At 45.1% G+C, this 25,057-nt stretch overlaps 5 protein-coding genes across 9 annotated transcripts in view; 4 read left to right on the plus strand and 1 right to left on the minus strand.

The window, feature by feature from the left end:
• The window catches only part of mkrn2os.2 (MKRN2 opposite strand, tandem duplicate 2), a 3,646-nt gene extending 1,993 nt beyond the window's left edge, over positions 1-1,653 (plus strand). Inside the window, exon 4 of the mRNA XM_077530667.1 lies at positions 760-1,653. Coding sequence (XP_077386793.1) covers positions 760-985 — 226 coding nt within the window. The 3' untranslated portion in view covers positions 986-1,653. The remainder of the gene's footprint in view (positions 1-759) is intronic.
• Positions 1,654-1,659: 6 nt separating this feature from the next.
• Positions 1,660-5,063, plus strand: tsen2 (TSEN2 tRNA splicing endonuclease subunit). The gene is made up of 11 exons (XM_077530661.1): positions 1,660-2,118; positions 2,466-2,532; positions 2,626-2,665; positions 2,788-3,112; positions 3,187-3,261; positions 3,373-3,423; positions 3,831-3,975; positions 4,065-4,101; positions 4,211-4,322; positions 4,395-4,484; positions 4,770-5,063. Exons 1-11 carry the CDS (start codon positions 1,945-1,947, stop codon positions 4,827-4,829), a joined length of 1,176 nt encoding a protein of 391 aa, XP_077386787.1. The 5' UTR covers positions 1,660-1,944; the 3' UTR covers positions 4,830-5,063.
• Positions 5,064-5,919: 856 nt separating this feature from the next.
• Positions 5,920-15,712, plus strand: LOC144023392 (RNA-binding protein 39-like). 4 transcript variants are annotated; one of them, XM_077528782.1, is made up of 15 exons: positions 5,920-6,087; positions 7,024-7,078; positions 8,441-8,487; positions 9,444-9,605; positions 11,312-11,407; positions 11,497-11,614; positions 11,700-11,852; positions 11,964-12,110; positions 12,195-12,260; positions 12,776-12,980; positions 13,748-13,834; positions 13,926-14,037; positions 14,132-14,237; positions 14,308-14,386; positions 15,370-15,712. In XM_077528782.1, exons 2-15 carry the CDS (start codon positions 7,028-7,030, stop codon positions 15,471-15,473), a joined length of 1,533 nt encoding a protein of 510 aa, XP_077384908.1. In that variant the 5' UTR covers positions 5,920-6,087; positions 7,024-7,027; the 3' UTR covers positions 15,474-15,712. The 4 variants fall into 4 exon arrangements, with proteins under 4 accessions (XP_077384908.1, XP_077384909.1, XP_077384910.1 ...); XM_077528783.1 differs by having other exon boundaries at positions 9,447-9,605; XM_077528784.1 differs by lacking the exons at positions 5,920-6,087; positions 7,024-7,078 and adding an exon at positions 8,237-8,319.
• LOC144023391 (pyruvate dehydrogenase [acetyl-transferring]-phosphatase 1, mitochondrial-like) lies at positions 15,287-21,748 on the minus strand. Of its 2 annotated transcripts, XM_077528779.1 has the most exons (6): positions 19,979-21,748; positions 19,621-19,793; positions 18,471-18,896; positions 18,289-18,383; positions 17,033-17,589; positions 15,287-16,085 (listed from the first exon to the last, which is right to left on the minus strand). In XM_077528779.1, the coding sequence occupies exons 1-6, from the start codon at positions 20,268-20,270 to the stop codon at positions 15,808-15,810; spliced, it is 1,821 nt and encodes a 606-aa protein (XP_077384905.1). In that variant the 5' UTR covers positions 20,271-21,748; the 3' UTR covers positions 15,287-15,807. The 2 variants fall into 2 exon arrangements, with proteins under 2 accessions (XP_077384905.1, XP_077384906.1); XM_077528780.1 differs by lacking the exon at positions 19,979-21,748 and having other exon boundaries at positions 19,621-19,826.
• On the plus strand, positions 20,585-25,008 carry cnbpb (CCHC-type zinc finger, nucleic acid binding protein b). The gene is made up of 5 exons (XM_077528786.1): positions 20,585-20,951; positions 21,786-21,951; positions 22,708-22,773; positions 23,121-23,319; positions 23,558-25,008. Exons 2-5 carry the CDS (start codon positions 21,846-21,848, stop codon positions 23,673-23,675), a joined length of 489 nt encoding a protein of 162 aa, XP_077384912.1. The 5' UTR covers positions 20,585-20,951; positions 21,786-21,845; the 3' UTR covers positions 23,676-25,008.
• The last annotated feature ends 49 nt before the right edge of the window (positions 25,009-25,057 follow it).

A 25,057-nucleotide genomic window follows, 5' to 3' on the forward strand; every position in this document is an offset into this window, starting at 1 on the left:
AAGAGGCACTACTTATCCCAATGAAATTCCAAGTAAAGGTTCTCGTCCCAAGTAAAGGTTCTAGTCTTTAGTAACAGTACTTGTTCTAGTCAGAGGTGGCAAATCCAGGTCCAGAAAGTAAAAAGCCTGCCACAGTTTGGCTTTAGCCCCGAGTGCTAGCTAGCTAGCTCCCTAGCAGATAAACGAGCACTGTGGGAGCTAGCTAGGGAGTTAGCTAACTAGCACCTGAGGCTAAAGCCAAAGTGGCAGGATTTTTACTTCCTGGACCTTGGATTTGGCACCTCTGGTTCTAGTTGAAAAAGAGGGTTGTCGTCCCAAATGAAGGTCTCAACTTAAGAGGCACTACTCGTCCCAATGAAATTCCAAATAAAGGTTCTCATCCCAAGAGAAGGACCTACTGTATAGTCCCATGCGAGGGAACCTCCAAGTCCTTCCCAGTTAAGGGTTCTAGTCTTCGGGGACAGTACTTGTCCCAAGTGGGATGGTCAAATTCCAAGTGAAGGTTCTTGGTTCTTCATTTGCAAAGTTGTAGTGTGGCTCAAACGACCAGAGACAAATTCCTTGTGCGTTCTTGTCTAATTCCGATTGTCCCAAGTCAAGCTTTCAGTCTTTACAGACGCTACGAGTCCTAAGAGAGTTCACATTTCAAGAGCAGGTCCTTGTTCCCAAGTGGAGTCCCAAAATCAAGGTTCTACAAGTGAGGGAAGCTTTGATTTTCCTTGCTTTTGTTGACACTGCGTGTGTGTGTGCACGCAACAGTTTTTGCGAGGACACGCACAACTGCCTGACGTTCTGCGTGGAGTTCGTCAACAGCGTGTCGGCAGCCGAGGGCTTCGCCGGACGTCGTCTGAGCAGAGATGACTTTGCGCGCAATTTAATTGCGCCCGCCGTCAGCCGAGTGTGCAAGTACGTGGCGCTGCGCCGACACATCGAACGGCAACAATTCTACGTGGCCGACCGACGGCTGGTGCCGGCGGATACGTGATGGCTTTTCGTTGACAGGAGGTCGGCAACAAGTGTGAATTGAAACCGGATCACAGAGTCCGTCCATTTAGGGCTCGTATCGACAAACGACAGACTGGTCGCCGGTCTATGCCCAAATGTGCACACTGGTCCGTCATTTTGCAGGAGTGCCTGAATGTCCAAAAGACAAATTAATGTAGTGCACTCAAAATCAACCACAATACACTTGGAAAAGTAGTGAGGGTGGACATTCAGACACAACCGAGGTCAGTTTTGATAACTAACAAAATTAGAGGTTTCCTTTTAAATTTTACACATTTCATGAAAAAAATTAATAAATATTGACACTAGGTTTTCATTTTGATTAGCTTTTCCTGAAACTGTGTCACATCTTTTCTCGCATTATGAGCTCACTAATTAATTAATTAATTAAATTAATTAATCTTACTATGTATATAGTAAGATTTAATTGTGGTAACTTTATTGAAAATTTTGGTTTGTTCTATGAGCATGTTATTTGTGATCATTTTGTAACGAGTGGTAAAGATGACAAAGAAATTGTTTTTGTGGTAAATGTAGTTTTTGTGTTAATTAGATTTTTGTGTGTGTGTGTTTTATTGTTGCGATGTTTGATTGATTTGATGTTTGTTAGTTGCAACAGTTGTTCAATAAAGCATTTAAAAAAAAAAAAAAAAACTATGTCAGTCAGAGCCTTTAGGTCAGTGGTCAGAGGCAGACCACAAGTCGACAGTCAGATGGAACCGAGTCATTTGTCCCAAATGATTTCTTGTTTTGTAGCCGAACACTTGTTTTGGTGACACCACGCCACTTTGCCGCGTTGTTTCAAAGTTAGCGAGGAGCTAGCAGCCAGCATGCTAGCGGAACGCTGAAGAGTCGCTCATGCTAACGACATCGAAAGTCAACACCTGTCGTTAACTAAGCGAACCCGTCCCCGGTGGTCGTCCGCGCAAGCCCGGCGGGATGCAAGCCGACTTCCGGCCGCCCCGTCGCCGCTGGCGAGTGGACGAAGAGTACGTGGCGCCGCTCCCCGTGAGCCGAAGCTCGCCGGAGAGGACGAGCTACTTCCGGGCGGACCTCGTCAACCGACATGTGCTGGTCACGGATCCCGAGCACATTAGAGACATTTACAACCAGGTGAGTGACAACATCCGCCATTAACACAGCTTCCGTCAGTCAGAACGGTCACAACTTGCTGGTGACAACATTGTTGATGATGTCTTGTATCAGAACTATCAGAGAACTTATTCACAAAACGTTGACATGATTACAAATTATCTCACGTTATGTTTATATAACTGGCAGTAGGCTTTTATGAAAATAAGTGCAACCTATCTCCGTTTTGTGAACTGTAAAAAAAAAAAAAAAAAAAAATCCAAGGCAACTCTTTTACATGATTAAAAAAACAAAAACAAATGCAGACTGGGTCTCCTTGTTTTTTTAAAGATGTAAAGTGGATTTTTAGACGAATTTTTCTCTTTCAGGGATATTTCGGGAAAGGTGTCCTGTCCAGAGCCCGACCGGAGCGCGGCGTCTCCGACCAATGGCAGCGTGAGTTCATGTTTGAATTGAGTTGCTTGTCAATGCCAGACTCAACTTTTTCTTTTCTTTTTTTTTTTTTCTTTTTTTTTTTTATATTTGCAGAACATGAAGGCTTCCTACTTCCTGTCATCACGCAGGCCAGGTGAGTGACATCACTGCCTGTCGAAATTATTATTATTATTATTTTTTATTGTTTATTTTTTTTAAAGTTCCAGCCTAAATTGACATCAAAAGGCACTCCACCCAATATTTGTCCTCCCGCAGGTACGAGGAGCTGGTCGGGTGGGCGGAGTCAGCGCTCCTAGCTCAGGGGTTGGCTCGTGAGGCCGTCAATCAAATGCTGCAACGACTGCGTCAGCCTGTCCAAGCGGACGAGCTGAGGCGCGAGGCTGAGAACGGAGACGAACCCCGAGCGGGCGCTCGCGCAAACCACAGTCCCGACCCCGAACCGAATCGGAGCCCGATCCGTGCGTTCGGTCCGGGCGTGAGCCCCGACATCAGTCCCGACCAAGGATCGGACTCCGAGCTGGACGATGATCCTGTAGTTCCAGGTCCTGGTTTTGTCCTTGTCACCTCTGACGCTGACCACGTGAGTCTTAAGTCGCAAAAGACGGAGTATTCATTTCTCATGAGGCGAATCTTTTGCCGTCGCTGTTGTTTCAGGTTACCGCGGAGACGCGACAGCTCAGACGGAATCCTTTACGGATGACAGAATACCTACAACTCGGCCTGGAGGAGGTCCAGATTACAAACTTTGGATTTGTTTTGTTGATTGGTAGCACTTGGATTGGTCTTGAGTAGCCATCATGCTGTCTTTCTGTCGGTCGGTCCACCTGTCTGTCTGTGCAGGCCTTCTTCCTGGTCTACAGTCTGGGCTGCCTGTCTGTCCACCTGCAGCAGGTAGTTGTCTGTCTTGTCTTTCCCAGTGGTGAGAAGTAAGGCGCTACAAAAATGCTTGGTTACTTCTACTGCAACTCAGTTTTGAGTTTACATTTGTTTTTGTGTACTCTGTTCTCGTAGTTAGCAAACCTAAAGGAATGTATAGCATATAAGCTTAAGTTATTGTTTATTAATGAAGGTTTTAGTCTCGTCTCGTTTTTGTCGGGTGAAAAATTTGTGTTGATAAAATTATTTTTGTTTAGTTTTCGTTAACAAAAATTAACCTTACTTGTCATATCTTTTTGTCAAGAAAATGTTTTGTGTTGGGCGGCGAGCAGAGGGCTCGATTGCCCAACATGGCCGCCTTAACCTGCTCCGATCTTTCCCATGTTGTCACCTGACCCGTGTCTTCTTGTGCCATTGGCCAGGAGCCCCTGTCAATCGCGCAGCTGTGGAGGCAGTTTGCGGCGCTGCGCCCCGACTTTGTCAGCTCCTACGCTGCCTACCATCACTATCGCAGCAGGGGGTGGGTCCCCAAGACGGGAAGCGGCGCCAAGTACGGCGCCGACATGCGTAAGAAAAGTGCCGGCGCTGCAAAGTGGGACTGCAAGTCTGACGCAAAAACATGATGGATTTCTTTTTTCCTTTTTGTTTTGTTCCAGTATTGTACAGGAAAGGGCCTCCCTTCTACCACGCCAGGTACACATGGTGGTTGCTGACCCAAACACTTTGACAAGTCAAAATGAAACATTTGCTCCTCCTCCGTCTCGAAAAACGTGGCAACTTGACATTGTCGTTTGCTTTTCAGTTATTCGGTGGTGGTGGAAAAAGTGGACGAGCGTTTTCAGGGCCGGACGCTGCGTCCGTTTTCCTGGCGTTCTCTGGCCACGTTGAGCAGAATCACCGCCAACGTCTCAAAGGTGATGCCGCCGCCGCCGCGTTTAATTGTTTTGCGCGATGAATATCAAAAGTGTTTGTCGCTCTCCCTGCAGGAGCTGCTGTTGTGTTATGTCATCCATCCCGCCGATCTGTCCGAAGCTGAGCTGGACTCGCCCGCCTGTCTGAGCAAGTTGAAGGTTCAGGTGATGCGGCGCCATCTACCTTTTTTATAGGGTTTTCGGTTACATCCGCATGTGCTAACACCAAGACTTTTGAATTTGTGCAGCCGCCATATTGCTCCTCCCAAGAAACCTTTTTCGCCATTTGAGACGGTACTTGGTAGAAACAGCATCATTTCTGATGTTTTAAATGTATCAAACATAAACAAGAGGACTTCAGACATTTTACTGCTTTTTTTTTTTGGCTGCCATGGAGGCGTCTGAACTTTTTCTTGTGATTTCCAATTTGTGCTGTGTATGTGTGTGCAGGACATCCTGGTCAGCAGGTGGGTTTCCTCCAAAGAACGCGCTGAGCAAGAAGACATCTGATTAGCTGGCAAGAGATTCGGTGTGGTCCACCAAGGAGCAGAATGGATTTCATTTATGAAACATTATATTTAAGGAAAATCTGAAATGGTAACAGATAAAAACCCATATTAAGAAACAAGAAAATGAAAGCTATTTCATGAAAGGAGGCCAGGTCGTAATGTTTCTTACTTCATGTTGTGCAGTTTTCTTTTCTTCTGTACAGTCAGTCAGTGAATAAAAATTGTTGCAAATTCATTTGTCCAACTGAAATATGTTTATTCACAAATATTGATGTCTTCCTTTCTCAAAGCGATCATGTGCAAATTTGTCAAGGCAGACTTGACGGCACAAGACTGAAACCCCACCTTAAAACCAGGACAATACATAAGTATGAAGAAATGCTGCGATGTGTTTAACTTGACAAATTTAAGTTTGCTGCATCTCCGATCAGTGGTGGAGCCGCATCGCTCTTGTTCTCTTGTCTTTGCACTGGTTGCCTCTTTGCTAATTTCAACATTTTAAATCCCTGCAAAGTGACAATGTTGAAGTCACACAGTGAAAAAGGAATTTTCATCCTCAAAAGAAACCTATAATAATCTTGTTTAACTGAAGTATACAAGCTATGCAGAATAAAATAGTCTTTGCTTTTTTATTTGTTATGTTCATACAGGAAATCAACATTCATCCATAAAATAAGCAGCTAACTTCTGGATTTGTTTGCTTTGGATCCAGTGGGTTAAACTTGCTCTCGCAAGATGAATTCTCGTGTCTGTCGTGGAAGTCCACAAAGAAGAACATAATTCAAGACTGTAGGTTGGAGTTCGCTTGTCCTTTGTATTGTCCACTCTCCAGAAGAGAATTCAATTTTGCCTGAATTTTATTAGGACGAGGGTAAAAAATAGACAAGAAACTGAATAACACAAATTATCTTCAATTTGACAGGCCAATTTTTACATTGTAAATATCTATAGCTGTAATAATTCAAATCCAATCGTTAGGGCAGGTTGATTTATATTGTTCAACAAAAGCCACCGTTTTTGTATGTATCTTGTATAATTCATCCGTTAAAAGTTAAAACAACGCAATTTCACGCTGTCAATCGAACTGACGTCGTGATCTCGCGTCGATAATCTCGTCTCGCGAGAACGTCTCGCGCCATTTCCATTTCAAGTGCAAGAAGTTACGTAGTGCGGAAGACGGAGGTGCGGACAAAGTCAACCTCGGCGACGTTTGACGCTTTTTTGCTGCTGTAGCGACCGACGACAAGCTGTGTGACGAGGTAAAAGAAAAATAGTCTGCGCAACTATTTTGCTCAGGGCCGGGAATGTGCGCTAAACGCGGGCGTGTTGCTAGTTAGCGTCGGGAGCTAACGACTAGCTGGCCGCTTCGTGGAGGCCTCGCCAATGTTGAAGCGCGCAGAAGGCCAAAAGAGCCGACGGGACTCCCCTGAAAAGACGCCGAGCGGCCGCTATTCGTCAGACGAACGCAAGCGTCGTCAACCGGACTGCTCGTTTAGCTACTCGGCAGCAAACCAGCCAAAATCCACACGAGCTTGACGGTACCAGTTTGCTCAAAAAACACGTCAGCGCCATTTTAAAACGAAAACGTGCCTAAAATGGCGCGTCAACGACACCGAGCTAGCTTGTCTCGTGAGTTGAAGTCGTTCAAGTGACGCCGTTTACTCGTGCCTCAAATTCATTTGGGATGAAATGAAATGTCATGACAGTGAAGCCCCTCGAATTTGTCCGGAGTTTGTCCTTTGAATTGCTGAACTCGTCACCCGTGTGCTGTTTAAATGTTCAAGCCACATCCTTATTTGATATACTGTGTAATGTGTATAGTACTGTATGTAAACGCGGTGGATATTTTTCCGTGACCGGCAACTTTCCTCCTCGTGCAATTTTGCCGTGAGTGGCCCTGATATATGCCACGGAGGAGGCGAGACTTCCGACTTCCTGGATTTCACATATCAGCTTTGTTTCCGTTTCCTGTTTGCAACGTGTGGGCCGTGTCCTTAGTTCCTTGCATTGTAGCCTTGACAACTAAAGTCAACACAGTACTTAACTTGACTTCAAGCTGAAAAAAAAAAAAAAAAAACTAAAAAATTGGAGTAGAGAACTTTGAACGTGTTTGTATCATCAGCTCCTGATGTCTGTTTTCGCAATGAAATGCCAAATAATTATTTGAAATGATGTGCGTGCGTGTGTGTTTGCAGCAACATGGCGGACGACCTGGACATCGAGGCGATGCTGGAGGCTCCTTACAAGAAGGTGAGCGTCTTTTTCTGTCGGCCGCCCGTTGCTCCTCACAAACACTCGCTGTCCGAATAGACGCTCGCAACGTCACAAACTCGAGAGTTGTTGTTGAGTCGGCACGTCAAAACGGCTCAGTGTTCACGGCCTGTGGCGTGCTGCCACTTTTCCTCTTTTTAATTTTTATTTATTTATTTATTTTTGTGTGCCACGCCCAAATCTGCTTTCCGTTGTTTCCTTTTTTTATTGAATTTCCCAAGAAAATGCAGCAGTATACAGACACTTGCTTGACTGTGTTCCAGCATATTAACACATTTTTCTGAGTAAAATGAGATGTCTTTCTCATTGTCTTCATTCTGCTCAATAAACAAGCCCATATTTCACACGGAGTAAAGTACATATGATGTTTTTGTCATGAAAAATAGGTTCAGGAAAGGTGGTTTCCGACTGATGTAATTACTCGCCTCAATAAAAGCCCAAATAAATAAATCTTATATAATCCACTTGATACGTATGTATAAATCGCAACAGGCCGGTTGGCAATCTCTTGGAGTTCATAAAAGTGCTGGAAGGGAGCATGACGCACGTTGTGATGTTTTTACGGATGTGACTTTCGGGAATTGCCTTACTAAAGCATCCAACAAAGCGTTTAGATGTTTGCACATGTACGGATTGGTTATTGGGCCTGGTGAGGTCCACTTTGCTGATTGGGGAACGGCGCTTTTTCCCTGACAATTTTGCAAACACGTGCCAACCTCCAACTATCGTCACGATAGAATGCGGGTGTGTCCAGACTTTGGTGACATCATGGCCTTCTGAATTAGTATGAGCCACGGAGCTTTGCTGCCATCTTGTGGCATCTTGGGTCTAATTTCAGAAATGAAGCATCAAGTACCAGAACCGGCCACACAAACGTCATCTCTGTTGCCAAAAATGACATGATACGGTTAGGGCTTACCCTTGAGTCTTCAAGAAATGACTGGCTGGTTACCGTGGTGACGCATCGGGGCGTGGCTGGCGCCCCGTGTGATGGCATGCGGCGGCACCGAGTGGCTGAGGGCAGCTGACGTGCGGAGGAGGTAGCGCGCAAGGGGACGGAAGGCGTTGGCCGCTTGAGAGTTGACTTGACGCAAGACTCCTGTGTGCTGCAGGGCCCTTGAGAGGCGTCCCAGCAGCGCAGCACCCACAGAGGAAGAAGAGTCCCGAGTCGGCCGCCTGCCTCAGCTCTGACCCCCCCCTTCCCCCAGCACACAAAAAAAGTCTGTTTGAATGTCACTCACTCTCTCCATATTCTCTTTTGCCCACCCCACCCCCCCGTCCCCCGCCGACTCCCCAATGTCGCGTCCGCCTCCTCACGCTCTTCTCTGTCGACCCCGCTAGGACGACAAGGCGGCCAGCCCCGATGGGGGGGACGAACAGGCCAAGAGGTACCCGCCGCCCGCTGTCACTCTCTGCACGTCTGTCCGCCATCTTGTCTTGTCTTGTCCTGTCCTGTCCTGTCCTGTCCTCTCTCACCTGTTTTCCTGTCAGGGGGCGGGCACCTTATCCATTTGGGGGACAAAAACCCAATTATATGTTCATTTTTTTGGGGGGGCAGCAGCAGTTAACTCTGACTGCTAAACGTTATCCAAAGAACAACCCCGACAGTGCCAGCCGATTTTGAGCATTTTCACTCATCTTTCAAGGTAAACAGAATATTGTGTGCTATGACTACATAAACATGGTGGATATATCTGTGGAAAGCACTATACAAATAAAGGTTACTTACCATCTGAAAGATTTCAAGTCCCGCCTTTTCCGAACGGGTTTGCCGAGTGAAGTACCAGATTGATATTGTGTGGAACTCTCCTCGAGCGAAATCAGAATTATCAATCTGGCTGGCAAGGTTAGTGATTGGTCCAAACAAAAGTTTGGTAGGTGTGCACAAGTTGCGTCATTGTCCAATCAGCTCAAAGTTTTGAACAGCATGTCCCGCCTTTCCTGAGCAAATCACAGTTGGAGGAGTTTTCCTTGAGTGAATCACAATTCTCAGTCTGGTTATTGCCCAATTAGTAGATTAATGCTCGGGAAAATATTTTCCAAAGCTTTTTTCAGGAGAAATAAAGGCAGGGGTGGCAGTCCTGTGTGTCTTCCTGTCCTGCCAATGTTGTTTAACTGTCACGTCTGTGTGCATCTTGTCTCTTGTCAGTGTTTGTCCGCTTGCTTGCCGGTTGCCCGTCCTTTCACTTTTGTCTGTCTGCTCCAGCAGCTTTTTTTTTTTTTTTTTTGTCCGTCTGTCTGCATGTTCTCTCTCTCTCTCTTCCGTGAGTCTCGTCGTCTCTTCTGTCGGTAGCCAGTATCAGCGGTCCTCGCTGCCGTGTTGTTGATTGGCCGTCGCTCTAAGCAGGAAGAAGCGCAGCCGCAGCCGCGACAGGAAGCGCAGCAAGAGCCGAGAGAGGAAGAGGAGCCGCGAGCCCAAGCGCAGCCGGGAGAAGCGGCGCAGTCGCAGCCGGGAGCGGCGGCGCAGTCGTGAGCGGGGAGGGCGCTACAGAGACTACCACAAGGCGTGAGTAGCTTGGGGGACAAAAAACTGCCATCGACATTTAGAATCAACACTCCATCACCTTGTTGAAATGCCTTTTTAGGGAAGTGTTAATTTCATCAACAAAAAATAATTTCGTCAACATTTTTCACCGGAATAAAACTAGACTAAAATCCTCGTTAATAAACATTTTCGTCGACTAATGAAGACGAAATGAAAATGACCCTTACTTCATAAAAACAGGACTCAAATCTATGGACATTTTAGTTGATGAACAAAAATGAGACGAATATTATATGATTTTGTAAAATCTTGTTGTCTCTGCTAATCTGTCACGTCACACACAGCACAAACACAAGGGACAGACAGGAGGTGGATTGACAGTGAAAAAGGTTTAAATATATATATGTATGTATATATATATGTATGTGTATATATATATGTATGTGTATATATATATGTATGTGTATATATATATATATGTATGTGTATATATATATATGTATGTGTATATATATATATGTATGTGTATATATGTATGTGTATATATGTATGTGTATATATATATGTATGTATATATATATGTATGTGTATATATGTGTATATATGTATGTATGTATGTATATATATATGTATGTATATATATATGTATGTGTATATATATATGTATGTGTATATATATGTATGTATGTATATATATATGTATATGTGTATATATATATATATATATGTATGTATATGTATGTATATGTATATGTATATATGTAGTTTTAACTTAACATTAATCCAACGGCTATAATGGTCCAACAATACTGTTAATCCAACTGCTAACTAATGCTGGCTAACTTACTAGCTCATAGCATGGAGCCACAGTAGCCACTGTAATTGTGTTTCAAGTTGTTTTTCATCAAAAAGATGAGAAAATTTGATGTGAAATAGTTTTACATCCGAAAAGGTTCAATATAAACTGCTGACAAAAAAAATGTACAGAGGGAAAAATGGTTGACCTGACTAAAACGTAGACAGTTTTTGTTGACTAAAGCTAGATAAATAAAATTAGGTTTTCTTGGGAAAAAAGAAAGACTAAAATGCTCAATTTATCGTCGACTAAATAAAAATGGGATGAAGTTGACTGACAAAAACTGACAAGCATGAAAGAAATTGGACAAACTGAATGAGCAGATTTGCTGCTTGTGTTCATGTAATAACCTTTATTTATTGATTGATTGAATTTTATTATTTATTTTTATTATGAGTATAAATGCGTCTTTGGGAGCATGGTAATATTTAAAATGGAATGGGCGCAAATGAGTTAAAATGTACCACAAAAAAAAGACGGATAATGTTAAATAAAAACTTGTATACCCCAATATAGCATTTCCCTTGAAATTGAATGAAATTAATTTTCTAGTCACCTAATTTCTTGTTTCTGATTGTAAAACGGCCACAAGAGTGTGGAGACTTTAAGGCTTGTATTAGGATTCTTTGCTACTCCCATCCCTGCTCTTTCGTATTAGCGCTAAGCTAGCTGGGCCTTTCTTCATGCAATTTGTGGTCATCTATGCGTTCAACTTCACATCATGGTGACATTAAACAGCTTGAAGTTGAGTTTCGTTAACCTGCTGCCACCAAAAGGTGCTCGTGTGACATCGAGTGTGTCGAGCTGCAGCCGGCCCAAAATGAGGCCAAAATTGCATATGCAGGAAAAACCAACAGCAACGTGTGTGCAGGCGCAAGCGGTCGAGGAGCAGGAGTCCTATCAGGAGGGAGAAAAGTCCCATCAGAAGAGAGAAGAGTCCCATCAGGAGGGAGAAGAGCCCCAACAAGTGAGTCCTGACCAGCAGAAATGAGAAGCTTTGCAGCATTGTTGACGGTTGCGGGTGCTTTATTGTGATGTTTTTGTCTGTCCAACAAGACCTCTGGTTGACAACTTGACTCCCGAGGAGCGAGATGCCAGGACCGTCTTCTGCATGCAACTGGCTGCCCGCATTCGCCCTCGAGACCTTGAGGACTTTTTCTCTGCTGTGGGGAAGGTAAACGTAACAGAGCTCCATCTCAGCCGTGGGCCCCCTCGCTGACCTCCCCGTGGGGCGTGTCCTTCCGTCCGTCCGCGCGCAGGTTCGAGACGTGAGGATGATCTCGGATAGGAACTCGCGTCGCTCCAAGGGCATCGCTTACATCGAGTTTGTGGAGGCCAGCTCCGTTCCTCTCGCCATCGGCCTGACGGGACAGAGGCTACTGGGAGTTCCCATCATTGTGCAGGCCTCGCAGGTAATTGCTCACCCACCATACGAACTGGAATCTCAAACAGGTGAATTTGGAACTAGCGAGCCACGACTTGGCGGCGAGTGTGAACCGTGTTGGCGATGTTTACGTGTCCAGGCCGAGAAGAACCGAGCAGCTGCCGCTGCCGCCGCCGCCAACAACCTTCAGAAAGGCTCGTCGGGACCCATGAGGCTCTACATCGGCTCGCTGCACTTCAACATCACCGAGGAGATGCTCAGAGGAATCTTTGAGCCCTTTGGAAGGGTGAGACACTTTCCACTGACAGGCAAACGGACAATCGCAGTGGCTAACGCGCTCATTTTTTATTTTTTATTTTTTTGCGGCCAGATCGAAGGCATCCAGCTGATGATGGACAGCGAGACGGGTCGTTCCAAAGGATACGGCTTCATCACAGTGAGTCATGTGCATCCGTTTGCCGCGATCCTGAGCAGGGTTATTATAGTTTTGGAATTTTTCATTTTAGTTGGTATTTATTTCATTTTGAGTTTTGTTTTTTAAATTGAGTTAGTTTATTTACTTTTCAGGGTGGTTCTGTTAGTTTTTATTCGTTTTAGTTATTTAATAAATACTTACGTAGTTTGTTTAGTTTTGGTTAGTTTCAGTTTTAGTTAAAAAAAAAAAAAAAGTGTATTACTTTGCTTAATATTTAAAAACCAGCATGTGAGCGACGTCATGTGAAGGTGCTTTTCTATTGGCTGCTGCTTGATGACATCACTTCCGTGTAGGGCTGGTCTAATATGGGGAAAAAAAATAACGATTATTTTGGTAATAATTGAAATCGCGGTAATTCAAAACGATTATTTTTTTTGGTACAAAACAAGAAAATGTTTAAGCATTTCAAAATATTAAGACCAATTCAAAAAAAATAAAAAATAATTCCTCTCATGCCGCTGTGTAAAACGTTTCAGTTTGCAGACGCGGAGTGCGCCAAGAAAGCTCTGGAGCAGCTCAACGGCTTTGAGCTGGCGGGTCGGCCCATGAAAGTGGGTCACGTGACGGAGCGGAGTGACGGGTCCGCCGCCGCCTCGTTGCTGGACAGCGACGAGCTGGAGCGCACCGGCATCGACTTGGGCACCACCGGGCGGCTGCAGCTGATGGCCCGCCTCGCCGAGGGTGAGTCCAGGCGTCTTCTCAGCGCCTGCCGTCACGCGCCTTCTGCATGGGTTTTCCTCCCGCAATTTCAGGCAGCGGCGGGAACACACCCACGCCGGCTCAAAGGAAGACTTTTTTTTTTCTGTCAAGTCATTATTACCTGTTTTATTCATTCGCAACCAGACTAGTTTTGTGGACTTGTATCACAAAACATTGGATTGTTGGTAGAAGAAGAATGAAACAGGATTATAGTTCAGTTAGTTTTTATTTCATTTTGGTTTTTTTTTTTTAATTTAGTTTGTTTTACTTAGTTTTCAGGGTGGTTCTGTTAGTTTAAATGCTTAGTTTTTGTTTAGTTTGTTAGCTTCAGTATTAGTTAGTTTTTTGTTTGTTTTTGTGTATTGTGTGCAATATTTAAAAAAGAGCATGTTCAGTTTCTCCACATAATGACTCGCTTCACGAGCATATTACGTTCCCCTTCATCTGACCAATAGCATGGATTTGAAACATAGAAGGGCCAAAACATGCCTTGTGAAAATTATACTGCACTAAAAAACTAGCCACTAGAGGGTACTAGAACTGCACAAATGGAAATCTACCGAATCAATTGACTTTTTTTTCTTTTATTATTATTTTTATTTTTTATTTTTTAATGTGCTGTCTATAATATCGTGGTATGATGACGATGATATATTGTGGCACATTTAATATCGCGGCATCACGATATTGCCGTTATTGTTACATCCCTCAAAATGAGACCGTTGTGCCGTGTTGTTGTTTGCATTCAGGCACGGGCCTGCAAATTCCTCCCGCGGCCCAGCAAGCGCTGCAGATGAGCGGCGCCATCGCCATCGGCGCCATGGCCGCCGTCTCGGGTAAGGTTGGCGGCGTGATCTCCGCCTTCGCTTCGTCCTTGAGACGTTAGCCGCCATCGCTAACCCGTCGTGTGCTTTGACTGATTGGCAGCGGCCATGAATCCATCCATGAACCTCAACATGAACCCCCCGGCGCTCAACCTTCCCTCGCAGCCTTTGGCCACGCATTGCTTTCAGCTCTCCAATATGTTCAACCCCAGCAGGTGTGCGCAACACACACACACACACACACACACGAAAGTGCGACTTTTATACTCTCCAACGGCGCTAATGTTTGTGTGTCTTTGCACGCGTCAGTGAGGATCATCCTGGCTGGGAGGTGGACATCCAGCACGATGTCATCGAGGAGTGCAACAAACACGGCGGCGTGGTTCACATCTACGTGGACAAGAACTCCGCGGAGGTACGACTGCCGCTTGAACTTTTTGAGTGTGCGCGCGCGCAGGCTCAGTTATATGCTTGTACTTTTCCAGGGCAACGTGTACGTCAAGTGTCCGTCCATCCCTGCTGCCATGGCGGCCGTCAGCGCTCTTCACGGACGATACTTTGCTGGTGAGTTTTGTTACATTTATCTATAGCAGAAGCAGGGTTATTATAGTTTTGGAATTTTTCTTTTTTTTGGTTAGTTTTCATTTATTTAGTTTTAATTAGTTTTCAGGGTGGTTTTGTTAGTTTTTATTAGTTTTAGTTATTTAATAAATGCTTAGTTTTTATTAGTTTCAGTATTGGTTTTAGTTTTGTTTTTTGTTTTTTTAATGTGTATTAGTTGTGCACAAGATTCAAATATTGGTAATCATTTCTGCTTATCTGGAGGGTTAAAAAAAAAAAAGACGTGCTAGAAAACTGTTAGTTCTAATCAACACAAACATCTAACTACAGTTTTTTTTTTTTTTTTTTAGTGTAATAAGCAGTGAAATATGAGTACTGTGTTCTCTCGTTTTTCGCGGGTTCATCTTTTCGCAGCCACACTGTTTTGCGGATTTTTTTTACAAAGATGACTTGACTTGACCGGAAAAAAATAGAGGAAAAAAAAAACCTCATAAATTTACGAGCTGAGAGTGGCAAATTTGCAAGTTTATGCAATGACAAAAAAAATTCTCGCAATATTGCCCCCGCCCTCTAAAAAATAAATGTTTATATGTGGCCCTAATATGCCATTGTAAATATATAGAATTAATGGGAATTTATTTTACTTTTTTTAATTAACTCGGATTTCCATAATCGCGGGTAGTTTTTGGAATGTAACACCCGCAATAAACAAGGGAACATCTGTCCATGATAAGCATATTGTGAAATATTGAACAGATTTTGAGGACATGTCAATTGTAGAGAGTGACGCAATCCTTTTCAGACTGCTTTCTTAGCCGCCAACTTGATTGTTGGGAAACGGCCGTTAAGATGAGAAAAGTTAGCTGAGCAAGTATAAAACAATCGCGTGTCACGTCCGGGCAATTGAGTGAACAAGGAAATATTTCTTGGCATTTTCCAGCATTATTTATCCAGAGATGTGATCAAGAGTGTCAAATGTGTTGCAGGCAAGATGATCAAGGCGGCGTACGTCCCACTCCCCACGTACCACAACCTGTTTCCGGATGCCGCCACCGCCACGCAGCTGCTGGCCCCGCCCCCGCGCCGATGACTTCGCAACGGCGGCCGGGCACGTTTTGATAACTCGTTTTTTCGGATCGTTCAGTAAGCTACTTTCCTGTTGACTTTCTGTGGTGTTGAAAAAAAAAAAAAAAATGTCGAGGGCGTGGCCTCCATCCAGCGCCGGCCCGTGCTGTCCAATGAGTGAGCTCTGTGAGCTGCGAGGAGGCCCCACCTGCGACCTCAAAACATTCGTCTTGCTTTTCTAATAAAATCCTTGATTAAACTTTATTTTCAAGTCATAAACAAGTGTCTTTTAATTAATCAACACGCACATAGCGGTGTGTGTGTGCGTGCTCCCCTTGTTTGTGTGGCAAGTTGCTAGGTCACAGGTGGGGTTCGTTGAGGTGTATGACAGTGACGGTGATGTCGTCGCGGTACCTCCTGGCCACCTCCGGGGGCAGACTGAGCATCTTGGAGAGGCGGGACGTGGCCACGCCCCCGTAGCCGTCGTCCCCCAGGGCGTGGCGCAGAAGGTGGGTGGCGGCGTTGTCGTCTTCCGGGACCGAGCGCGCCCGACCTTTCCTCTCCTTGAGGAGGCGCCGGAGGTCGGCCAGGGTGGTGCCCGTGCTGGGGATGTGGCGGCACTTTTGCTCCCGAAGGCCTGCAGGGGGAAACGAGAGCGGCTTGTAGGTAGGCGACGTCGTCTCTGCCGTTCGGCATGCCGACGTGCTCGTGTCTTGTGCGTTAACCCTTTGACCGCCAAAAACGTTTCATAATTATGAGTAAAAAATCCCGATGTATGGCGCCACAAACGATAAATGACGTCAACTGTATTTTTTTTATTTTTTTTTCTCTAATCAATGGGAAGTGCAACTTCAAATGGAGCGCTGCCTGGTCAATGCGTTGTGGAATCAAAAACAGCCACTAACTATGCCCAGCAGATGGGAGTATTGTATCTCTTTTCAATGGCTGCTGGTGAATCTGATGAAATGGAACGTTTTCAAGGATGACGTGAATGATCCAGGGATGATATAGTTTGGGAATTTTCATTTTAATTAGTTTTGATTTCAGATTTTTAGATGGTTTTAATTAGTTTTCAGGGTGGTTCTGTTATTTTTTTTTTAATTATTTAATAAATGCATAGTTTTAGTTAATTTCAATATTTTAGTTTTATAAAAAAAAAAAAAAGTTGTGTGTAACTTAAGTGCAATATTTAAGAAAACATGAGTGACATCATCTGAAGGTGCTTTTCTATTGGCTGCTGCTCGATGATGTCACTTCTGTGTGACACACTTTCAAATGTCCTTATTCCGCTTAATATCAAAATAAATCTACTTCAAATGACATTTAAAATCATCCTCAAAGACTCATGCATTAAATTAATTATCAAAGACAAAACAGATTTTTGCTGTAATTATAGTTCGTTTTAATTTTAACATAAAATGTTTCAGTTTTCGTTTCTTAAAAAGCATTTTTGTTTTTATTTTATTTCATTGACTTTTTTTTTTTTTTTAATTTTAGTTTGAGTTTTTTTCGTGAGTTTTAGTGAACTAAAATAACCTTGGCCGGCACACATTTGTCCCCAACATTGCGGACACCCATCGTTACCTTTCAGGTGTTCTGCCAGCCTCTGCACGGCGGTGTGGCGGTGCATCAACTCCCAAAGTCCGTCGCTGGCCAGAACCACAAACTTGTCGCAGGGCAAGATGCGGCGGTGCGTGACCTCCGGCTCGGCGCTGAGGTAAGGCGGGGTCAGGTAGTGCGGCGGCAGGGCGCGGGTCCCCTCGCGGAGGTCGGGCCGCCTCTCGTAGAGCCGAGCCAGCGTCTGGCGACTCCACTTGAAGCGGACGTCGCCGAAGGCGCGGAAGGGCAGCAGCAGGCCCAGCAGGCGGCGGTGGCGCACGGCCGTGCGGCGCTCGGACGGCGGGTGGGCCCCCAGGACCCGCCGCAGCTCGTCCGGGTTGTCGGCGGTGTGGTCGTTGGTCAGGCCCACCGCCGTCCAGCCGCCGTCCGCTTCCTGGACGCCCAGCACCGCCCGGCTGTCGCCCAGGTTGGCCACGCGCAGGACGCCGTCGCGCACGTGGGCCACGCACGCCGTGCAGCCCGACAGCGCCACCCGCAGGGGCGAGGGGGACCCGTGCGACTCCCCGGATGGAGACCGGACTCTGCAGGGAAAACCCGGTGAGACAAACAATTTTTTTTTTTTTTCGTATGTGCAAGTCGACTTGCCGCCAATGTTATAGTTAACATTTTTGGCAGTCAAACATTAATATTTTGCCTAAAATAAATGTGATATTTTCATTGTTTTTCATGTAGAATTAGTACATAAAAAAAAAAAAAAACACATTTTGCAACTTGCTATTGACTGAAAATGACATCACAAGGGCTCAGGTAACCAATCAAAGCTCAGCTTGTGAATGTCACATGACCAAACCTAGAAAACAGGTGAGCTGTGATTGGTTACCTGCGCCCTTGTGGTGTCATTTTCAGTCGACGGCAAGTTGCAAAATATCTTTTTAAAGGTATTAATTGTACATGAAAAATAAAGTGTCAAATTAATTATAGACAAAATATTAACTTTTTATTGCTATAATGGGCTAAATAAGTGTCACATTTAAAATCAACCTCAAGGCTCGTGCATTAAATTAATGACCAAAGGGTAAAACAAAGGAAATTTTTTTGCGAAAATTATAGTTTTGTAAACATAAAATGTAGTTTCATTTAGTTTTCGTTTTCTAAAAAGCATTTTTGTTTGTATTTGATTTCGTTAACCAAGATTTTTTTTTATTTTATTTTTTTTTTAGTTTGAGTTTTTCCTGTTCGTTTTAGTTGACAAAAAGTCTATCTGTTTGAGAAGACGTTACCTGTGAGAGCGCGCGGACGCCTGCGCCTCCGCCGACAGGTCGTCGTCGAGGCGACGGAAAGCCTTCCCCAGGGCGCAGCTCAGCCTGGTGTCGTCCTGCAACCAATTGGAGAGGAGCTGCGTCACAACATCGCAATGACGATGGGGGGGGGCGTCTGACGTCGCGGCGTTTAGCACTCTCACCTGCTCGCCGTCGTCATGGTCGCCGTCATCCGCCTCCAGCCTCTCCCGCCAGTATTTGCGCAGGCTTTGGAAGGCGGCGCGCCCGCCGTCGGGCCCTCGGTGGTCCCGGGGGTGTTTGAACCACTCCAGCAGGGGGGGCGCGGCCCGGCCCTCGCCCACGGCCCACTCCAGCTCGGCCAGCGCGGGCGTCGGCAGCGTCGCCACGGCAATGTAGTAGAAGAGGCGGCGGCTGACGGCGCGCGCGCACGCGGGGCCGCCGTGGCCGTCGAAGACGCCGAACAGGACGCCGCCGCGCTCCCACAGGCAGGTGGCGCTGCTGCGGCAGTCCTCGCCTGGGTGGTTGGACGCCAGCGTGTTGCTGTGAAAGGCCAGCGCGCCGTGGGAGGAGGCGGGGCCTCGCTCCAGGACTTGCCCATACTCGTTAGCCTGCGACGTCGGATCATTTGCGGTGAGGAGGGCGGCGGCTACAACTTTTTGCCACTCATTCCTTCATTATTTGAGGCGGCCATATTGCTCCTCCCAAGAAACGTTTCTCGCCATATGATCCTATACATTTACAGTATCCAACATTTGACACAGTACTCAGTAGAAACAGCACAATTTATGGTGTTTTAAATTAATTAAACATAAACACGAGGACTTCAGACATTTTATAACTTGCTTTAAAGGGAAACGTGACTCATTGAGCCATTTTCAGCAGTAAAAAAAAAAATATTTTGTCTACAATTAATGTGGTAACTTCATTATTTTTAATGTACAATGAATACTTTAAAAACTATTTTTTTTCGACTTGCTGTCGCCTGATGATGACATCACCTGTGCTGAGGAAGTAGCAAACGACCAATCATGGCTCAGTTTACAAAACAAACCCAAAAAACAGGTGAGCCAAGATTGGGTGTTACCGACTTCCTCAGCACAGATGATGTCATCATGAGTTGACAGCAAGTAGAAAAATTATTTTTTGAAGGTATTGTACATGAAAAATGATGTCACAGGGCGGCCATCTTGCTCCTCCCACTTCACCAGTCTGCTGGCGAAGTGGGAGGAGTAAGATGGCCGCCCTGTGACTTCAAAAGCTTGCACATACTGGCTTGTACGGCCTTTTGGCTATCCAGTCATATATACAGGTGAGTGCCTCCTTCCGACCTACCTTGAGGATGTTGTTGATGTCGGTTGCGTTCATGTGGACTCCCTGTGCCGTGGCGTACCCGCCGCTCCTCCCGCCGCCCGCCAGACGGTGGCGTCTGCCGGCGGGCGCCGGCGGCGAAGTCGGCCAGAGGAAGCGCCGCCGACCCGCGTCGACGCCGCCTCGCAACATGGCCGCTGAGTGATGGTTAGGGTTATGAAATGGAACGTTTTTTTTCCATTCACTTCATCAATTAATTGAATCGATCAACCGATGAATTGGTTATTAAAATAATTGTTAGTGGCTTGCAGCAACTAACCAAATGTTGCCTAATCAGTCAACAATTAAAAGAAACAAACTCTTGCGGGCAAAATCAACTCACCTGTTTTCCTTGAACTTGCACCTCTTCGAAGTTGAGCACTGTTGAAAAAAATAAAATTGCACAAGATTGATGGTGCTGTCGACGCGCCCACTTCCTGCTTTTGCGAGTCGGCGCTCGTCGTCTTCACGCTTCCTTCGAGACCTTTGGCAGCCGAGTGTCGTAACAACCAACCATCAACTTGTTCTAAAAAAGGGGGAAAAAAACAACCAACGGAAACCACACCTGACACGCTCACCTTTGGACCCAATCGGGCCAGACAGCAGGCCATAAAAAAAATTATATGAAGCAACATCTAATACGAATCACATCAAGTCACTTAGAAGAAAAGGCAGCAAGAATAAAAACTGAGGTGCCATCAATGCAATTAAAAAAAAATGCCAAGGTTCAACTTCAATACTGGCAACTGAGAGCCGAAAATCCTGCATGTGCAGTGTTTTCCATTCTCCTTCCTCCAACACAGGTGAGTCAAATGATCAGCTCAGCTCTGGAGAAGCCTGATCACCATCCTCACCTGTGTTGGAGGAGGGAGACATCTAAAACATGCTGGAGACTGCGACGCTCCGGGACCAGGGTTGCCCAGCAAGGGTGGAAGGGAATCATTTTTTATTGCAATGTGGAAATATCAGAAATGTTCAGAATCGTCAATATATTGCTTTTGATTGTTGTTTGAATTATAATTAATCGACATCGATACTTGACTTTAATTGTGAATTGTATTCCTAATAATGTGTAAGCCACGTAAACTGTCATGTGTTATGTGACGTCCTGATTTGTTCGTAAAATCCATCAATCAAAGTAGCGCCATTTCCGACAGCGCGTGAACGCATCGGCGCCGGTGCGTTTAAGGTGCGCTTCGTGTGGTGGGAAAAAAAGCCCGGAGAGCGACACGGCCGACAGCATCAAGCAAAACAAAACACGCCGCTCAAGTCGTCGCTCACATTTTTGGACGCCATTTGGACACTTTGGCTGAGAGGTGAGTGGAGGTGTCGCTCGGCGTTTCACTGACCCCCCTCCCCACCCAAAAAAAAAGAATGGGAGGCGCCATGCCATGCCGCTCACTCTCACGCCTTTATTAGCGCCTGGCTAGCTTGCTAACATGCTAAGTGTCGGCCCACTTCTCGGAGGAGAGGCGGACGCAGCTAGAGCTGGAGGCGGAGCGGAGCGGTTGGGAAGCGTCTGGGGGGGTCCCGGGCAGGGGGGCGCCGCTGTCTGTCTGTCCGTCCTTCCAAAACCATTTGAAGTTGCTGGGCCAAGAAGTCCATGTCAAGTATTTGAATGGTGCTTCATCGCGCATTTCCTTTTCTTACATCAACTAGTTGAGACTCCTTCAACATGCACATATTTGCATTTGGGAAAATACATTTATTAATTAGTGACTTAAGATCTATTATTGCGTTCAGCTTGTTCTTGTATAATACGCGGTCGTTTTTTTGTTTGTTTTTCAGATAAATTTGTTGAGTGGAGTTTGCTGTAAAGAGGATGAAATCGTCAGCAAGACGGGAGAATTATTTTTTAAACAAAATGATGATGGTGTTGCAAATGCAAATGATTAAAAAAAAAAAAAAAACACGTTTTCAAGCTTCTACGTAGCTTTTGTCGCCCCCTACGCTGGAATTGCGCATTACAACAACAAAAGCGTGGCTTTGATCGTGACGTCAGATTTGGCAACCTTTTGCTAATTCACGCGAGTTTCAGAAATTTGACGCGACAATTTGTGGCACGTGCGCGATGACGTGAGAACGATGCGCGTCCCTGATGTTGCTTATGACATGATGCTGCTTTTCATGTCTGCGGTTGAGTGCGTTAGGTGTCCTTGTTGGCGCGGCGGGGCGAAGAGGACGGAAGGTCGGTCCGCTGAGGGGGTGACATGAGCGGCGTGGAGTGCTTCGGCTGCGGCCGAGCTGGACACTGGATCAAGAACTGTCCGGACGCGGCCAGGGGACAGCGGGGCAGGGGACGACCCAGACCCAAAGGTGACGCGCCTTCGCATCTTGGCCCGTCTTGTCTGCGTTTATTTATTTTGCGCGAACGTAGCGGCGGAAGAGCGTCTCGCCTGGCACGTCTGTTAAAAGTTCGTTTTTTGTAAGCCGCCGTAATGACGAAAACACGCCAACAGATGGCGCCATCTAATCGCGGATTTTGGAATTTTTCATTTGAGTTGGTTTTGAGTGTTTTTTAATTTAGTTAGTTTTATTTAGGTTGGTTTTGTTCGTTAATTTTAGTTAGTTTCAGTATCAGCTTTTTTTTTTAGTGTGTATTGTGCGCAATATTTTTTTTAAATTATTTTTAAATAACACCATGGGAGCGACGTCATCTGAAGGTGCCGCTGCTAGATGACGTCACTTCTGTGCGACACACTTTCAAACGTCCTTGTTCCGGTTAATATCAAAATAAACGTACTTAAAATCACATTAAAAATAATCCCTAAAGGTTCGTGCATTAAATTAATTACCAAAGACTAAAACGAAAGACATATTTCCTATAATTATAGTTTTAGTTAGTTTTGTAAATATAAAATGTAGTTTTCGGTTATCGTTTTTTTTTTTTTTTTTTTTTTATCTGCCATGACGACCAATTTCTCTCAATTACGTTCAATTGACTTCCACTTCCTGTCAGTCCAATTCAACATCCCGTGGGGGGTGGAGTCAAATTCAAATTCAAAATGCTTTTTTTGAAATGTCTGGAAAGTTTGAAATTGTGAATTTGTGACTTTGTTTGTCTTCTTGCAGACGTCTTCTGCTACCGCTGCGGCGAGCGAGGACATGTGGCCCGAGACTGCGACAGGGCGGAAGACGGTAAGGAGGACCACGGTTATTATCCTTTAGGTTTTTGTCGTTTAATAAATGCTTGGTTTTAGTTTAGTTTTAGTTAGTTTCAGTATTAGTTTTTGGGGTTTTTTTCCTGAATGGGAACAACGTCATCTGAAGGTGCTTTTCTATTGGCTGTTGCGAGATGATGTTTTCTTCTGAACAGCTCAGTGGAAAATCACAGCAAAGTCTCAATTTTTTTTTTTTTTTTTTTTAGTCGTCATCCTCGTCGCCATCTCAATGTATGGGAACACTTTATTTTGTTCACAACTCGCGGTCGTTCCAAGTGTCCACAACAAGTTGCTTTTTTTTTTTTTTTTTTTTTCTTTTTCCAGCGTGTTACAACTGCGGCGGCGCGGGCCACATCTGGCGCGAGTGCCGCGAGCCCAAGAAGGAGCGCCAGCCGCTGTGCTACAACTGCGGCAAGGCGGGTCACATGGCGCGCGAGTGCAAGCACGCGCACCAGCACAAGTGCTACTCGTGCGGCGGCTTCGGACACGTCCAGAAGGGCTGCCGCAAGGTCAAGTGCTACAGGTGGGTGGCTGCCTGCCTGCGTCGCCAAGGCAACGCCGGGCCCATCACGTTTCAATAATGGCGGGAAAACGCCTCCAGGCAAAACTTGAAAGTAAATATAGGCTGCTGTGTGTGTGTGTGTGTGTGTGTGTGTGTGTGTGTGTGTGTGTGTGTGTGTGTGTGTGTGTGTGTGTGTGTGTGTGTGTGTGTGTGTGTGTGTGTGTGTGTGTGTGTGTGTGTGTGCGCGCGCGCACGCCAGGTGCGGCGAGATAGGCCACGTGGCCATGCACTGCAAGCAAGCGTCCCAGCCCAACTGCTACAACTGCGGCAAGAGCGGCCACCTGGCCAAGGAGTGCACCGTCGACCAGGAGGCTTAGCGAGGTCGCCATCTGCTGGCGGGCGGGGACATTTTCCACCAAGGAGCAACAAGTGCTGTGGCGGGCGCCTGCATCCCAGCGCCTTGCTCGACTTGACTTGACATTCCCCACATACGAGCTGTCGCTTGGCGGATTATTATTATTTTATGTATTTATTTTGAAAAAAAAAAAAGAGACCCTCCTCATCGCTGGACGATGGCGGCAAGCAATGGATTCGGTGGGTCACGTTGGTTGGTTGGCTTGCGTTGGGGAGCCACAACCAGTTGGGGGCGCTAATGCGCCACGAAGCTGCTTTGCCTACTGCCGAGGAAGTGAAGGAAGGACAAAACGTTAGGTACACTTGTGTTTTGCCGCACTTTTGACATGTCTGCACTTTTTCAATGAAAAGCAAAACGCCACTTTTCTCAGTAATTCGTTGTAGTAAAAAAAAAATCTTGGTTTTCAGAATGTTGGAATATCTTTTGGTTGAATTTTATTAAGCGTGTTGTTTTTTCTTTACATCCTCAGATATATTATTATATAATTAATTGGTTAAGCAAGAGCTCGTGAAAAAAATGAGATTTCACTTGGAGAAAACTTTTTTCCCCTCCATATTTCTTTTTATCCTTTTTTTTTCCTGTTATGCATATTTTTTCCCCCAGAATAAATTTCTAAATAACTGTTCTCCCCCCAGATTAGTGCACATAAAAAAAAAAAATGATATGCAGTATCATTGATAGTTTGTATTATATATATTTGTAATTTTCTGTAATTGATTTTTTTTCCCATTAAAAAAGACTCAGGAAAGCATGAAAAACAATTGAAAAAAAAATTAGGGTTAGGGCGTTACTCAGAAAAACTGTCAATATCAAAAATATATGAATATTTGAATGCAATATGAAGCATAATTCGTTATTTGTTGTTTAGTCCAATGCACTGCTGAATGTAGGTTTTCTTATGAGAAAAAAAAAGCACGTTTTAACTTATTTTTTGATGAATTGTATTGTTCCAATGGGCAAATAATAATGGTAAAGTGTTTGAGTTACGAACGTGATCACGAAAGGAATTCCACTCGTGTCTCGAGGCGCCCGAATTTCCGCCACATGAAAACAAGCAGCCAATCGACGAACGACGTCACACTTTTGGGCGCGAGCAGCAGACATGACAAAAAAGGAAAAAAAAGACAACTTTTCTATGTCCAAGGTGCTTTTTTTTCTGCTTTGAAATACCAATGAAAATTTTGATTGTGATTTTAGGCTGAAGTTGAGCAAATGTTATTTTTCTACAATTTGTCATATTGCTGCAAAATGTCATTTGTTGGTGAAAGTGGCAATAAAGTGAAGGAGGAACGGCGGACTGCTTTCATGGAACTTTTATATATTTATTTTTTAATATTTACATAT

Source organism: Festucalex cinctus, chromosome 8 (assembly GCF_051991245.1).
Source record: "Festucalex cinctus isolate MCC-2025b chromosome 8, RoL_Fcin_1.0, whole genome shotgun sequence".
Classification (NCBI taxonomy): Eukaryota; Metazoa; Chordata; class Actinopteri; order Syngnathiformes; family Syngnathidae; genus Festucalex; species Festucalex cinctus.